The sequence below is a fragment of the Pezoporus wallicus genome, unplaced genomic scaffold (genome assembly GCF_028554395.1).
Source record: "Pezoporus wallicus isolate ANWC-B61680 ecotype Strahan unplaced genomic scaffold, APGP_CSIRO_Pwel_v1 contig_4161, whole genome shotgun sequence".
Classification (NCBI taxonomy): domain Eukaryota; kingdom Metazoa; phylum Chordata; class Aves; order Psittaciformes; family Psittacidae; genus Pezoporus; species Pezoporus wallicus.
In genome coordinates this window covers 2,629,136-2,644,493 of record NW_026639584.1, presented here as the reverse complement: position 1 = coordinate 2,644,493, position 15,358 = coordinate 2,629,136, and the positions used below count along the sequence as shown (strand labels likewise).

The window sequence follows — 15,358 nt, the reverse complement described above, 5'->3', positions numbered from 1 at the left end:
TGCGCCAAGGGCTGGGGGCACCCTGAGGGAACGGAGCCAGGAGTCAGTGTGATAACAGGGCTGGCAGGGCAGCCGCTGGTCCCGCAGGACCTGAGCCGGGCAGAGGCGGCCGGCAGGGACAGCCCAGAATCCAGATCATCAGACGCATCATGGCGGTGAGGTCCAAGGTGGAGCCAGGGGGTGAGCCAGCGAGCGAGGGGCGGTGACAGCAGCCAGGGTCAGGGCACTCTGATCGCCAGGCGAGCCCGCGGAGAGCAGCAGAGGCCGAGGTCACGCCGGGAAGTCAGTCTGTGGGTCAAGGCCCGCAGGTTACCAGGTGACCAGGCTCGGGCACGGCCCTTGCTCTGCCGCCGCCCCGGCAGCAAAACCTCCACTCCAACCCGTCCCGCAAGGGCCGGTCAAGTCAGCCCCAGCCGAGGCGTCCCTCCCGGCACCAGCCACTGCCCCACGGGTGCCCCACGGGTGCCCTCCCTTGGCCCCAAGCCGGAGGAACGCTCCCAGACTGCGAACAGTTGTGATTGATCCATAAACCCCACCCTGAGGCTGAGCTTCCCCCTGCTGCGGGCACCGGCCCGCTGGGGAGCAGCCGGGCCCCGGGCTCTGCCCCAACGCGCTGCTCGGAGCAGGCGGCAGCAGGATGGTACCTGGAAGAGCCTGTTGCACTCCATGATCATGTGCGCCAAGCCCTGCGTCGCTGCCAGGTTCTCACTCAGCTCCCGCTGGTCCGGCTTCCCCAGGCTGCACTTCCTCTGGCTGGATCTGGGGAGAGGGTCGGTAAGGGCAGGCTGTGAGCAGGCAGCTGTGCCCCACAGCGCAGGGTGCCCGCTCCGCTGCTCTGCCTGAGGCAGGGAACCAGCACCCAGTGAAAGCACTGCACTGACGGACCCGCTCTGCCCTGCAGGGGCGCCTGCTCTGTCGCTACAGCAAGGTCCACAGCCAGCACTGCCTCCAGCACGCCAGGAGTGCCCGGGGCAGCACTGACCACTGTGCCCAAGAAAGACAAGTCAAGGCTTGTTATTCCCCAAGCACATCAACACAAGTGGCCAAAGGCAGCAATGACCCCAAACTGATGTGTGTGTGCTACCAAACTCCTTGGATAACCCTGCAAAGCCCACACAGAACCTTCTAAATCTTTTAGCCCAAACCGCACCAACCATGTTTCAAAAACAGTCCCCTCTTGTAATTCATAATCACTACATGACATCATTAATCCTGGCTTCTGATACTTTCATCTACATGCATTCCTGCCAAATGGCTTGAAAATTGGGTTGAAGATAAGAGTCCTCAGCGCTGCTCCTCAAAGTCAGACCTGTCAGCTCCTGCCCTTTGAAGTCAGAAGCCTACACTGCGGCATTAATGCCCAGTTACAAAGAAGCTGAAGCTTCAAAGCATCCTGGCTTCTGAACAGTGACAACAAAGAGAAAACTCTATTTTTTGGTCCCAGTATTTCAGAGCAATGGTCATGTAAGCCAAAGAAGTACAGCCTCAAAGTGTGGCTCCCAGGGGCTCAAACACAGCACAAGCCTGGCAGGATGGGCTGCCACCAAAGCTCCACCACACTGGCTCCAGGCCGTGTGCTGGCTCAGCCCTGGGCTCTGGGTGTGCTTGGGCAGCTTCACATCTTCTGTGCCACTCACAAGAAAAGCCCCCAGTGTTTTCTTCCCCCCTCCAGTGCCTACGCCATCAGCCTGGAAGACACCAGCAGCACAACTGACAGCGTCTGCTTCAGAGCTCATCCTCATCTTCAGCTCCCCGCAGCAAGGCCACGAACTGCTGCTCCGATGGGTGCACAGGTTCCATCCACCAGGCAGCCGTCCTCTACCCTGACAGATGTCCGTACGCAGGAGCATGGAGCAAACAGCCCTGCCTCAGGAGACCAGATAAGGCATGAATGCTTCCAGAGATTATTTATCTGCTTTGGCCCAAGGGCACCTTTCTCCCTGCACGTACAAACTGGATCTGATGCAGCCCAGAGACTTTTACTTATTAAGATAAATTGACAGCATCCTGGTGGCTGGGTTTGGCAGGAATGATCCCCTGGTGATAACCCAGCAGAACTGGTGCCAGCAGCTGCTGCAGCCTGCCAGATACCTGCAGGGCCTTAAAGCTCCACCTGAGCTTAGGCTGCCAGCATAGGAGTCACATTTCCAACAGCCAGCACTAGTCCAATGCAGCCAGTGGGAAACAGAATCATAGAATCACAGAATGGTTCGGGTTGGAAGGGACCTTAAAGCCCATCCAGTTCCAACCCCTGCCACGGGCAGGGACACCTTCCACTAGAGCAGCTTGCTCCAAGCCCCTGTGTCCAACCTGGCCTTGAACACTGCCAGGTATGGGGCAGCCACAGCTTCTCTGGGCACCCTGTGCCAGCGCCTCAGCACCCTCACAGGGAAGAGCTTCTGCCTAAGAGCTCATCTCAATTTCCCCTCTTTAAGCTGGAGACTGATGCATTCCTGGGCAGCTGGACCTGGGGCAGCTGCGAAGAGCACACCAGTGGGGAGGGAGGCAGGCTGGCTCACACACAGACCAGGCAGGAGCATAGCACTGTGACTTCTTACCACTCTGCCCTACACGGGACAAGCAGCCACTGGATCACCCCATGCACTGCGGTCAGCTCCTGCTGCCCCTGAACATAGCTGAAACAAACACCAAGACATGCACTATTTCCCTCTTCAAAGAAGACAGTGACCTTAAGCCAGCATTGTTCCAGCTAAGAACACTATAGAGAGCAGCAATACAAGCATTAAGATGCTAATACCTAGTGGAGGAGGAGGTACTGTCCCTCCTCAGGGTGTTGAGGTGAAATAAAGACGGTGCAAGACAGACAGCAATGTTGGTTGGGGTCATCTGGTTTTCCTCCACAAAAGCAACCACATCTCGCAGGAAGAACAGGAGGATTTTCAAAGCTTCTCGGTTTTCCTTTGGGAGAAGGACGATTGCAGCCTGGACAGCCTGGAACTGCTGATCCTTTGGCATGTCTGAAGACAGGAAAGAATGATGAACATCACACATGACTTGCAGAGGATGCATCCATCAACACAGCCCCAAGCAGGGCATTGGAACAGTAGGTCCATCCATTTCACTGTCACTACAGTGCACCACAGACAAGGCAAAGGCTGTTACCACTGTCACATCACACAAATACAGTTTTCACCTGCTCCCTGTCAAGGTGCACATTCATACCCAGTGATGCTGGTGCGTGACTTGCAGTTTATCTATCTTGAACACCACAATAATGGATTTATCCTGAACTGGCTCTGATTATTATCCAAATAAGAGCCTGTCTCCCTATAAAATATGACTCTGGAATGTTACTTTGGAGGGTATAGGTACTCCACTGTCTTTTCCTTTCAGCTTCAGGCATGAAGAGAACAGATGCTCTCAGATAACTCAATTCACAGAACTATGTTTGCCAACAGATTTCAATTCACACTGAACCACAGTGGGACTGTGTGCCCAAATAGCTCCTGCAGAAGGTCAGGAATGGCTCATCCTGTCATGCATCCCCCTATCATGAGGGTGTCTCCAACTTACACCACTACAAAGGGAAGAAGATCACTTCTCTTTCCCTTCAAGTAGAAGCATGTGCATAGAACACACAAAATACTCTTCTTGGTGAAAGCAGCACATTTTTTATCTCCAAAAACCAGATGTGGCAGAAGATGGGAGAGCAGAATTCAGACACTTGCTGTTTCTAGCCCAGAACAGGAGACAGGAGGTGGACAGTGGCCAGGTTATAATAAATGGAATTAAACAGTTCCACATCCATTGGACAGAGGAATTGAGGACTCCTTTACAAAAAGGATTTGTGAATGCAAAAAGAAAACTTGTTTCAAACAAACAACATTTTTAGACAAAATTCTAAAAGCCTGACAGGTTAAAAAATGAAACCCAAACCCAGCCTTCCTGGACACACATCATACCCAGGACAGCAGCAACTCATTTACTCACATTGATCACAGAAAGCTCACACTTGGGCTTTCAAAAGCTTTCCTCAAAACTTGCTGTAACAACATCATCATGAGCCCCCAGAGCAATTTCCTTCCCCAACCCAGCTGCTTCTGGAAAGTGAATTCCTTGAGGACAACGTACTGGAGGCTGAACCTGTTTATGCTCAAAGCCAGATTTCAGCTTCATTTTTCCTTCTTTGACAGGCTGAATCTCAAGGACAGTAACAGTGGGAGCATGGGCAGAAAGGTGCTGGCATGTCCAGGGAAAAGGGCTGTTTCACAGCAACCTTAATAAGGGAATTTTGTCAATATAACATGACTCCTTGCAGAAGCAGACACTTCATACCATGCATAAGGGGACTAGGTTCTTTCTTGAGTTTGCATGAGGAAACAGCCATTTTAAAGCACAGTTTAGGAGGCTGCTGTGACATAGGGTGTCACACTCATCCTTCAAAGCACAGAAAAGACAGTGTTAGTAAACAGCTGGCCCATAGGATGCAGATGTGCAGCTCTTCAGCCCAGAGCCACAATGAACTCCCCTCAGAACCATCCTGCCTGACTTGTCTCCAATGCCACAGGGGACATGGCACTAATCCTCCTCTGACTGCAGCCTTGTACAGCTGAATATTAAGGTATTGAAAGAATTGGAAAACCCCAGCTTTTGTTACCTACATTGGTAGATGTGGAGGAAGGATTCACAGAGTCTGCTAGTGAAGATGGGCTCGGGAAGGTCTCGGAAATACTGCTTCACCATATCTGCCACATCAAATGCTGACTGCCCTTCATAGCACACGTTGTTTGGGCTGGTTTCATTCATTTCTCTTAAAGACAGAATCCTGGATTTAACACCGGATTTTCGGAACAGGCCAACCTGCAGGTGAAAGGAACTATTTCAGATGAAGAGAGGAGGCATCAAGAATCAAACCTCTGACAAACAATTGATCCTTCACTTTCAATATGTAAGACCCTGTGGTAGTGGGATCTAGCACCGAAATAGTTTTGTCCCATTAGAAACAGCACATGGCAAACAATGACTGATGCCCACAGAACCAGCTGTAAAAGACACACCAGTTGTCATGTCTGCTGCCTTTTTGTTTAAATCAAAATTACTCTTCTTGACTTCTTTTAAAATCCTCGCTATTGGCACCTATTAGTATGCCTGAGCAGGCTACTGTCACATGAGAACTACGGGTTTCTGATGCACCAGTGTGTGTTCATCCAACAGAAAACGTACATGATGCTGATGCTGGAGCAAAGAAACTCCCATTCCTGCAGCTCTGCTATGGAAACAGCATCTGCAGCACACACTTCCATTGCCATGCACACAAAACGATACAGGACTGAAGGTATTCCCAGAAGGAAACAGCACCGGCATTTCCTCACAGGCTGCCTGCTCAGGCCTACACCTTTTTGCCTGTTCAGAGCCTTGGGAGGCAAGAAAGTCCTTCACAAAAGCTGGGAACAGAGAATGGCTCCTGGAGCAGGATTCATTTATGGAACAGAGCTGCTCTGGGCTGCCTCAGGTTCATACCTGGTCAAGGAAGTGGCTTCTTAGGTAGTCCAGTGCTTGGAGTATGCCATTAGGGAGTGGGTGGCTTGTTCTCTGGACGTTCAGGAGTAAAGGAACCCCAAACACATTCTTGTCCTTGTAGTCAGAGGCTTTTATTTTTTTGATGAACCTTGGTATTGTCCTGAAAATAACAACGTGCAAGCAACTCATCAACTTTCCAGCACAGTTATACCTGCTACTCCAGTTATGTGCATGGGAAAGGTTTTCAACCTCAACTTCTGCTCCATACTTAACTGTACACATCACATCATAAGAGAAAATCATTAAGGGCCATTACAGGAATGACTTCCTTCAAAACTGAAATCAGCTTTAATAAAGCATCCTCATGTGAAATACGTTCCACCCCTCTAGGACAACTGCAGGCTTCTTCACTTCTTTCTATATTCAAGTACCAGATCCCTATCACAAGATGCTAAGTGGTATTTCTAAGTCCTCTGAATGACTTTGTCATTGTTTTAGTTCAAACAAGGACTTGATGCTGAGGAAATGGATACTCAGCCCAGGCCACTCTCACCTCAGGTCCTGCAATCTCTGTGGGGGATCTCTGCAAACAGGGCTCAAAGTTTAGAGAGAAACTGTGAAGTGCTTTAAAGTCAGTAACAGCATGACCACCAGGGAGAAGCAAAAGTGCAGTCCATAGCAGAGGAAACCCTGGAGCCATTGAAGCAACCCTGGAACTGCCAGTGATTTAACAGGATAAAGTTTCTCCTGTTGAGCACATGTAATCTAAGCAGACACGGAAATCCACTTGCTTGCATCAAATCCTCTCTTTCCCACACAGGTATTAGACAACTTACCAGTTCCAGCCTTGCTTACTGGAAGGGGAGTATCTGTCCATCAAAGTGGTGAGTTTCAGCAAAGCCAGTTTTTGTGTTCGGGCTAGCTGGGCTGCTGACTGGTCCTCAGTCTGCAGGGAAAGGATTCCCAGGTTCACACGCTCTTCCACAGACCAGTGTTGCTTCCCATGCCTGCAGGATAAATAATGTTTAAACTTAGGACTATTCCCACTGTCCCTGTTAGTTTTCTGCCTGCATCTGTGAAGCACCTAACTCTAAATGACCTGCAGTTCCCAAAGACTTTATGGTGAGTGCATTTAACAGCTTTTCATCTGGGAGGTACAAAGTGCTTCAATAAGAAATGCAGCAAGACAGCCATAAAGTCTGAACTGAAATGGGTAAGCGCTCACACAGATTATGAGCACCCTCCTTTCAGCAGAGGTCAGAGCAGATGTAGACACCAGGGTGCCTGCAGACCTGGTACCTGCAGTACAGGTGGTCCCTGGTACCAGCACTGCAGACCCTGCTATGCGGAACAGACTTCCTTGGGAATACTTTGTTCTGGAAAAGCAATCACATTTTGAGCAGAGAGAATCAAAGGGGCAGTCTGCTAGGGAAACCCAAGGAGGGCTGACCTGCTGGTCTTTCTAGACTCTGCCACGTATGCCAGGCCTGCAGAACTGGCCTCTTTGTCCGGTTCGCAGCAGCTCTCTCCCACAGTGGCGGGGAGTCCTGCTCTCTTATCTTCTGAGCCGTGTGTTTCATGGCAGATTCCTTTAGGTGAGGATGGAAACAAAGAGGTCGAGTCACTGGCAAAATCTGAATCCCCATCATCTGAGAATTCCTCTGTCCACTGAGCAACCAATTGTTTGAGACCATTGACATCTTCTATAACACTGTTCAGTTCTGAAAATACATCATCATCACCAGCTTGTGCTGCTTCCAAATTATCAAGTTCTGTGTTAGGCATGTTGTCATATATGCTCATCCTGTTATCTGCACATGAAAGGTGACTCCTGGGGACTTTGGAGTCCTTGGAACTGCTTCTGATCTGGTTCCTTCTGCACCCATGAAAACTCCCAGTTCTCCAGTTGACAGAAGAGTTGTCTGCTGGAGCCAGAGAGCTACTTGTAAGTGCTATGGGGAAGGTGCCAGGTTTATGGCCTTGTGGTATTTGAAACATCTGGTTCATTTGCAACTTCATGTCATTTTTGAGGTTTTGCTGAGATAGATCATTCCACAGAAAGAGTTTGCTGGAATCCAAGTCCTCTGCATATACCCCCCTTCCTTCACAGTGGCTGTGTGGGTTTATAGCAGGACTTGGAGCACTCACAGTGCTGCTGTTTTCAGACTGATTGCTGCTATTGAAACTGTGGGGAGAAAAAGAAGGATTATTCTTTATTTGGAAGCCAGAGAGGTCAGAAATATTTACACAGTTCAGCATCTTCATCTTCTCTTCATTAAGTCCTTCCAGAAGAACAGGTTCACTTATCATAGGTTTGGCCTTTGACTGACCACTCCTTAAGTTGCAGCTCCTTAAATGCAACTTCTCCATTTTCTTTAGAAGGCTCTTCCTTTTTTTATAGGGTGACTTATCCAAAAGCTTCTCCTCACTGGTGGTACTTAAAAATTCACTGGGGGGAAGGGAACAACTAAAACTAGAGTCCAGTGAAGCCACCTTAACTGAGGAGCATCTTGAAGAACTTGCGCTGGTTTCCGCATCTTCAAAAGGTTTTGGGCAGCTAACAGTGTCACTGTCACCACTGCTAGCACTGTGAACTGAGGACACATCATGTTTCTCGCCAGGACCCAGAAAGGTTGCATCCTCATTGCTGGTGCTCTTTGGTATTGGACTGCCTGGGACTGGTGCACCAGCACCTTCCTCTCCTGGAAAACCTTCTGTGCTCTCGATACGAGACCATCTTTGACTGCACCTCTCATAAGCCCATTTGTTACTTATTGCACAAGGTTCGTCGTCGTCAGAGTCGTCACTCTTAGAAGGAAAAGAAAAAAAGAAAGTAGAGTTCAAGGGCAAAGTTTGGCAAACTTTAAATTACCAAAAATCATAGCAAAAAAGGGATTTACATTTTCTGCCTGCCTCCAAAACCCCAAGAGCAGCATATGGAAATGTCACCATTCAGATACTGAGGGTCTGCCCTGAGCTTTGTGCTGTTAGTCGAAAAACATGCTGATAAATCACTCCCAAGCATGCTGACCAATCTGATAAATTCACCCCAGGAAAAGATGACAAGATTGATTTGAGGATGACAAATCCTGTTTTGTGTCAAATCCAAAGGTTTTGAAAGATCATTGTATTGGGTTTACATTACCTTTCCTAAAGCCATACAAATCGAACACTCTTTCATGCTTCTGTGACTAAAACTCATCCAGTTTTCGAGTAAAGAAGCCTTTGGCTGTGGGGCTGTGGCAGCATTGATAGCTGGCACGCCCTCCTGGAGTGGTGCATTGATAGCTGACGCACCCTCAGCCCCACTGGCCACTTGCCCCACGTGCTCCATGTGCTGTCCCCATTCCAAGTGACTTTAGAGAGATGGGAATGACCTGTGTCTCCTCTGCGGACCCTCTCCTGTCCCATTCTTCCCTGATGGCAGAATGAAACTTTCCCCAAAAATGGACATTTTTCCCAAAGAACACATTATTTTCTTGCTGGTCCTGCAGTAAAACCCATGGGATCTAAGAGGCTTTCCAATCCTGGCATTAACCAGCCAAGATGTGGCTCTAACTGTTTTAGCTATAGTACTTGCAAGAGAGGGCAAAGCCAGCACAGCTAAAACCTTTCTCACACCTTTTGGCTGGACATTTGACATTGGCTGACACTATTTGGATTCTCCATTTTCATTTCTTATTTGTTTAGTCAGTAAGAGTGAAATTTCACTTCCAGGCCTTAAATATGATGTGAAACTGCTTAGGAAAGCAATAAAAGACATGCTGAGGTGGGGCCTTGGTGCAACTATCAGACAGTAATATGTTTCAAATTGTTTTTAAAGACTGCTTCAAACCCCACACCTAACCTCCCTTACAAAGTTACCCATGACCCATGACCATCATTTCAATCTCCATCACTATGCTTTTCAGCAGAAAATGCAAATGCTTTGTGGGATGTATGAGAACAGAAAGAAAAGTTCAGAAACTGCAAATCTTTCATACACCTTCTAAACCAGGTTTTTGACATAATGCTAACCACATTTTTAATGAGAAAGTGAACTGGATGATACAAACATACCTGTTTCCTCTGACGGCTTATCTCCACTTTCAGTGATGCACATTTGTTCAGTGTGTTAAGCCGCCTAGGATATAAGAGAGACATTTTGAATTGAAACCATTTCATTTCTTGAAAACAGACCTGCACCAAACATGCTGTGAGCTTCTACCACAGAGTCTCCATTCCCGCTGTCAAAGACTGACATTCTGATAGAGGTTGTCCATACATTTTGCCAAACACAGTATAGTCCCATGATGTTCACAGTTCCAGTTCTGCCATCTTAAAATTGGAGAAGAGGACCATAATTAACTAGTTAATTAAAAACCACATGATGAGCTTTAATGATTTAATACTTTGTATAATGTCACTACGACCTTGGCTGAAGCAGACATGCAGACACGTGCTTCCTTTACCTTTCAACTCTGAAAACAACCAACTTCAGTGGCACTAAAGTATGTGCTTAAGGGATTTCCTTCAGTTGCAGCATTGGTGACCTTGTTAGTCTGACAAAAACTAAGGCATGAAAAGATGAATGACAAGTAACTATGGAGCCTGGAGGTGTTAAAGATGGTTTGTAATTACTGTTTACCTGAATAGTGAGTCAATGGCATCTCCATCTAAAAATTCATGATCTTTCCTTACAGTTCTTACATCAATAGGAAACTGCATATCTGTAAACAAAGAAGGTGAAGCTGAAATCCGAGTTGTAATTGCACAGACTTTGAACTGTGTGACATATCTATCACAGGTGAAATACATATAAATCCATTTCTATAACTATATATCCAGACAAAGGTCGTTCAAGTGAGGATCAGCTCCTTACAAGTGGCAGAGTAACCGCAGGTATCTGCTTGCTGTTCTTAATTACAGCTAGACAAGCATTTGCTGCAGTCCCAGGAGCTTCCAGTGACTAAGTACTATAGTCAAGAAATACAGAAGTATTTCTTTGCTTTGGCGAAGGTTCTCTGCACCTTCTGCCTTCCAGTACAGTACAAAACTAGGAGCATTTTACATGAGCTTTTGCTGATGGCAAGGTACAACGCAGCACATGACACATGCCCTTTGAGCTGTAGCGAGCCTGACAAACCATGCTGTGCTTGAAGCTAATCAATACACCAGCTGGAGAGATTTAGCCTTGCAGATGAGGGAGCCAGGGAGATCCATCAATATTTTCTTGGGTTACTTTTTAAGCTTATTTTACCTGGTCAGGTCAGGACACTGCATAAGCAGCAAGATAACAGAGGAGCCATTTTTCAGAATCATGACAATGTACATTTCCAATCTGTAAGATTGACAGCTTCCATAAATGAAACCTCCTGTAGTCAGACAGCAATAATTTCCATGATGCACCATGTTTCATAGGATACAGCTTTCAAATTTGGCTCTATTACTTGACTTCCAGGTTTTAATTTTGCATTGCACGGGGGAGGAGGGAAGGAGAGCAGGCAGAGTTACTGTTGGTCCTCTAACTGCTGTTCTTTGATAAAATTGCTCTTAAAAGTAGATTAGCTTTTGTTGCACTCAATGTTTATAACAATAAACACATTTTAAAGAAGAACAGTTTCAGGGTATAAGCACAAGTGCTGCCTGAATATTACACAGGCTCTCGACAAACCCGTATCTCCCCCACAAGTAATAAACACTCCTTGTGGCTTTAATAACATGAAAACATGCTGAAACGGCATTGTTTGAATGGTTGGCTGCTTCTGAGTTCTGCTTTAAAAGCTTGGGATTGCAAGACGATTTTTCCAACACTGTCTGTCAAAACACCAGTAAAACAAGCTTGCTCAAGACCAAAGGCTACAGAGTCTGAGATGAGGTTTGGCTGCAATCAAGGAGTTGGCAAAAACACCCAGCACTCCAAGGAAAAGAGCCTGAGAAAATTAGAAGCTTCTAAAAATCACAATAGCAGAAATTTGATGGAGTTATAGCCTAACAATAACCAGGAAAGTAGAATTCTCCAGAATTCTACTGACTCCATGCTAACCGGTCACTGCTGAGAGACTACGCTCCAGCTTACTGTTTGTCTGCAGGTTTGCATGAAGATACCACAGCATTTGGCAGTTCTTCCATCAAAAGTGTCAGGTTCTGAAGTATTCTTTACGCAAACAATACCACTTGAACTCGGTGCCAGTTGCTCAACAAGTCTTTGGGTTCATACCTACCTTCAAACAGCTGTGCATACTGGGGGAACCCGGCAGCTCTCAGCCAGTCGCAGGCTTCTCTGGCTTCAATTTCTGCCATGAGAACATAAAGTTGTTCATTTGCAGAGCTCACAGGGGTTGTGCTTTCACAATATAAGCAAGTTAGTTTTATTTGGTGGATTCTCAGACGAATATGACAGTTTTGTTAGTGTATTACTAAAAAGAAATAAATTCTTGTGCCTGATGTTCTCATACATGTCCATTGCTCTGGAGTAGTCATTCCAACACAGGATAGAGAGCAAATGTGAGCACATACTTGAGATGTCATACATGGATCTACATCAACTACCGCTGAGATTTGGACAGGGAAGTGCCTGTTATATGTCAAAATGAGTCATGAGAGAAGGGTGTATGATGCACGTCTGTGCTCCTGCAGAGCAGAGCCCATTCTGCATTCCAGTTTGAAGAGATGGTGATAAGACACAAACAAATCCTATAAATAAACTCAAAATGCTACCACAACATTAATAGCACTGGACACAGGGTAAGTATTCCCAGAATAAGAGTTCTCAAGAGTACCTGTTGCTAGGGTCTATCAATGTCTATTTCCTTGCCAACTACCAAAGCAACTTGGCAGCCACTTCAGCACAAGCAGATGTCAAGAATGAGCAGCTTGTTTTGTGACAATTCAGAAAGCCCCATGGCCAATCCTGGAACATTCCCACAGGAGCAGGAGCAGAGTATCACTTCACAGAATCACAGAACACTCACCAGATTCCTCAGAAACATAAACATACTCAGCATGAGTACAGGCTCGAACCTTTGCAAATCCTAGAAGCTGCCGGATCTACTGAAGACGAGAGGTTTCCCATGCTACACTTTTTGTGCTCCAGCACACCTTACAACAGACACCACCCAAAGGCAAAGTCTCATTTGAAAGAAACATTTTAAAACTACCTTAAAATCAAGCATGATCAGTAGAGAGAAATGTTTTTAAAGCTCCTTAAAATGCAGCATGCTAGGCTGGAGGAACATACCTGCTTCTTAAAAACATTTTCTTTACATATACACCCAAAGATTTGGATTCCAACTCACTTCACAGACATACCTATTCAAAATCACTGCTTGCTTTGCTCCAGCTTCTCAGTTGTAAGTTATCAGTGCAACAGACTGAAGAAACTCATCAAAACACTTACAGATCTTCCATGGTTTTATTATTCTACTTCTAAACTTGAAATTATTTCCATTATCACTTGATTAACTTGGACAATGCCATCTGTAACAAAGGCTTTTCTGCACAAACCCATGGCTTTTCATCTGAGAATAAAGCGATACCACAGGATGATAAGAATGTTTCTACATAAAACAGATGCATGACTCCTTTACTCCTTTTTTTTTTCTTTCCCAAACAGCAGTACAGAAACTAATTTCTTCCACAATAGCCTATATACACTGTGCCTACATTTATTACTATACTTAGTGCCAGAGTTTATCGTGATCTTAATCATAACACAGCATTTACTGACTGCCAAGACAGGGGACTGATAAAACACCAGCATTGTACTTGCAGAGCAAAAGAGGAAAGGAAAAGAATCTGTAGAGCCAGGAGGATGGATGACCAGCCTAACACCGACAAGCTTCACAAAGACTAAGTGATTTTCACTTAGAAAAACCCAGTAGACTCAACCAGCTCAGCCATGGAGGAGCTAAACCTGTCCTTATTCCACATCTCACTCTGAACTAGACAGCTTGAGCCTATGCACAGCTTTTCTGAGTGCAGACAGGAGAGCTACTGAGCAGGGGTTGAAGCTTCCCCATTCCCAACACATTAGAAGTACAGCTCTAGTTTTAGAGCAAACAAAGCCATGAACAGTGATGTAAATAAGAACAGGCTAGAAAGTATTTTGCAGCCAGTAATGACACTTCCATGAACACACAGTGACATTCAATACTTCGAGGTGGCCTCTTCCACAGGACAAGGACACAGGAGCTGAGGGAATTTTCTTTGCTAATGTAAATCCTCAGGCCTTTTCTCAGACCTCTGCACAGTCCCATGTTGCAGTGTCACTGCTGCGTTAGGAGACAACACATGAAGCATTAATAAGTTCTTGGCATGTCTACTTTTATTTGCCATTTGATTTGCTGTGATTATTTCACTGCTAAAATAACAATTGAAAGGGTCTCTGCTGCCTCTCCCCAGTGCTACTGGAAATTGAAATCCTGAAGACGTAATGGCTGGCTGGGAATTTTACTCTGATGAAAGGGAATTCCCAGACCAGCCCGTATTACTGTGAGAATGATCAATATGAGAGGAGGAAATAAAAAAGAAATAGGACGTAATTGCTGGAAAGGAAATAACCAATCTCCATAGGGCTGCACTCAGAGCTGATGTGCAAGACTGCTCTGCTTTTATGGCATGAGATGACTAGATAGTACTGGCAGGATACAGATGAAGCACCCCAGCAGTGCTCTCCACCAGGGACCCCACAGGTTTCTAAAGCTCTGCAAATAAGAAGTCAGAGCAGTAAAAAAAGAGCAATAATTGTAAGTAGCATTAATGGCTAACACTAACATACCTGCCTGGGGGATTCAGGCTGATATTAGAATAGCTGCTCAGATGCTTGTTGCAGAGAAGTTAGGTCTTCCTGAATAGCAACTGGAACTAGGAGAGCCTTCAGAAAGCCAGTATAGAACAGCACCACAAAATACTATTGCAATTGCAGCGTATCTGCCTGAGAGCTACATGGCATGAAAGAGGACAACAACTTTTTAACAGACCTCTTGGGCGCTATCTGCACCACTGAAACAGCAGAGGAACCTCAACAGGTCACCTCCTCCTCAACTGATTTCACAAGTAAGCAAATGCAAAAGAAATCATTTTTCTGCAGAGCTCAACATTCTGTCTCAGATTAGAGGCTGCAGCAGTATTTCCTAGCCACACCAGCCGTGCTATGGGCAATGGGTGGCTACCCGATGTTCATGAGAATTAGTACACATGGCCTGTGCCATCTTCTGGCTGTGGGTTACCCAGGTTCTGTGCTGAAGATGGCTCAGTCCAGCCCCACTGAAAACAGCCTTGACAATTGTTCCAATGACCCCAGGAGCCCTCCAGGGCCACTGCCCCATTTCCTCCATGGTGGTGCCATTCCGTGCCCCACTGGCTCCTTTCCTCCAGAGTCCCAACATCCACATCAGCTTGGCTGACACCTCCTCTCCTTCATCAACTTGGACTTAAGACCTGAGAAACAGTGTTTCCCCATGTGCTCATTATCCTGTTTGCAGACTGGAGAGCAAACCCAGATTCATCAGGTACTTAGGAACCAGATGCTGCAGCGTGTATTAAATCCCTATCAGAATGAACATCAATGTTGCCAGCAATGCTTGCAATAATAAAAAGACATCTGTGCTGAGATTTAGGCATTCTCCCTGAGATGTTCTCCTCACAAGAGCAGCACTTTGCTAACACCAAGGGAAGAGAGGCAGCAACTGAAACCAGCAAAAAGCTGAATAGGAAACAGGCCAGTCAGTCTTACAAGATAATAATGAGCTTCAACTGAAGAAGAGCGTCAGATTGTACTTGCCGTGTTTAAAGCAATCCTGGCCAGCCAATGGATCAGGAAATGGCTCATGTTTCTTGGCAAGGTCAGGTATGTGATGCTTTGGCTTTCTGAACCAGCTGCCACATGCCCCAATGG

General features: G+C 46.3%; 1 protein-coding gene across 3 annotated transcripts in view; it reads right to left on the bottom strand.

Moving 5' to 3' along the window:
- Positions 1 to 223: 223 nt before the first annotated feature.
- The window catches only part of LOC130602326 (rho GTPase-activating protein 7-like), a 45,220-nt gene continuing 30,085 nt past the window's right edge, over positions 224 to 15,358 (bottom strand). Inside the window, exons 1-11 of one of the 3 annotated variants that reach the window (XM_057415114.1) lie at positions 12,243 to 12,399; positions 11,685 to 11,756; positions 10,109 to 10,190; positions 9,541 to 9,604; positions 6,932 to 8,289; positions 6,318 to 6,488; positions 5,482 to 5,641; positions 4,623 to 4,821; positions 2,759 to 2,978; positions 645 to 759; positions 224 to 288 (exon numbers count right to left, since the gene is read on the bottom strand). In XM_057415114.1, the coding sequence (XP_057271097.1) occupies positions 271 to 288; positions 645 to 759; positions 2,759 to 2,978; positions 4,623 to 4,821; positions 5,482 to 5,641; positions 6,318 to 6,488; positions 6,932 to 8,289; positions 9,541 to 9,604; positions 10,109 to 10,188 (2,385 nt within the window). In that variant the 5' untranslated portion in view covers positions 10,189 to 10,190; positions 11,685 to 11,756; positions 12,243 to 12,399 and the 3' untranslated portion in view covers positions 224 to 270. Of the gene's footprint in view, positions 289 to 644; positions 760 to 2,758; positions 2,979 to 4,622; positions 4,822 to 5,481; positions 5,642 to 6,317; positions 6,489 to 6,931; positions 8,290 to 9,540; positions 9,605 to 10,108; positions 10,191 to 11,684; positions 11,757 to 11,918; positions 11,942 to 12,242; positions 12,400 to 15,358 lie in introns of those variants that run through there. The other 2 variants (XM_057415115.1, XM_057415113.1) reach the window with 2 other exon arrangements.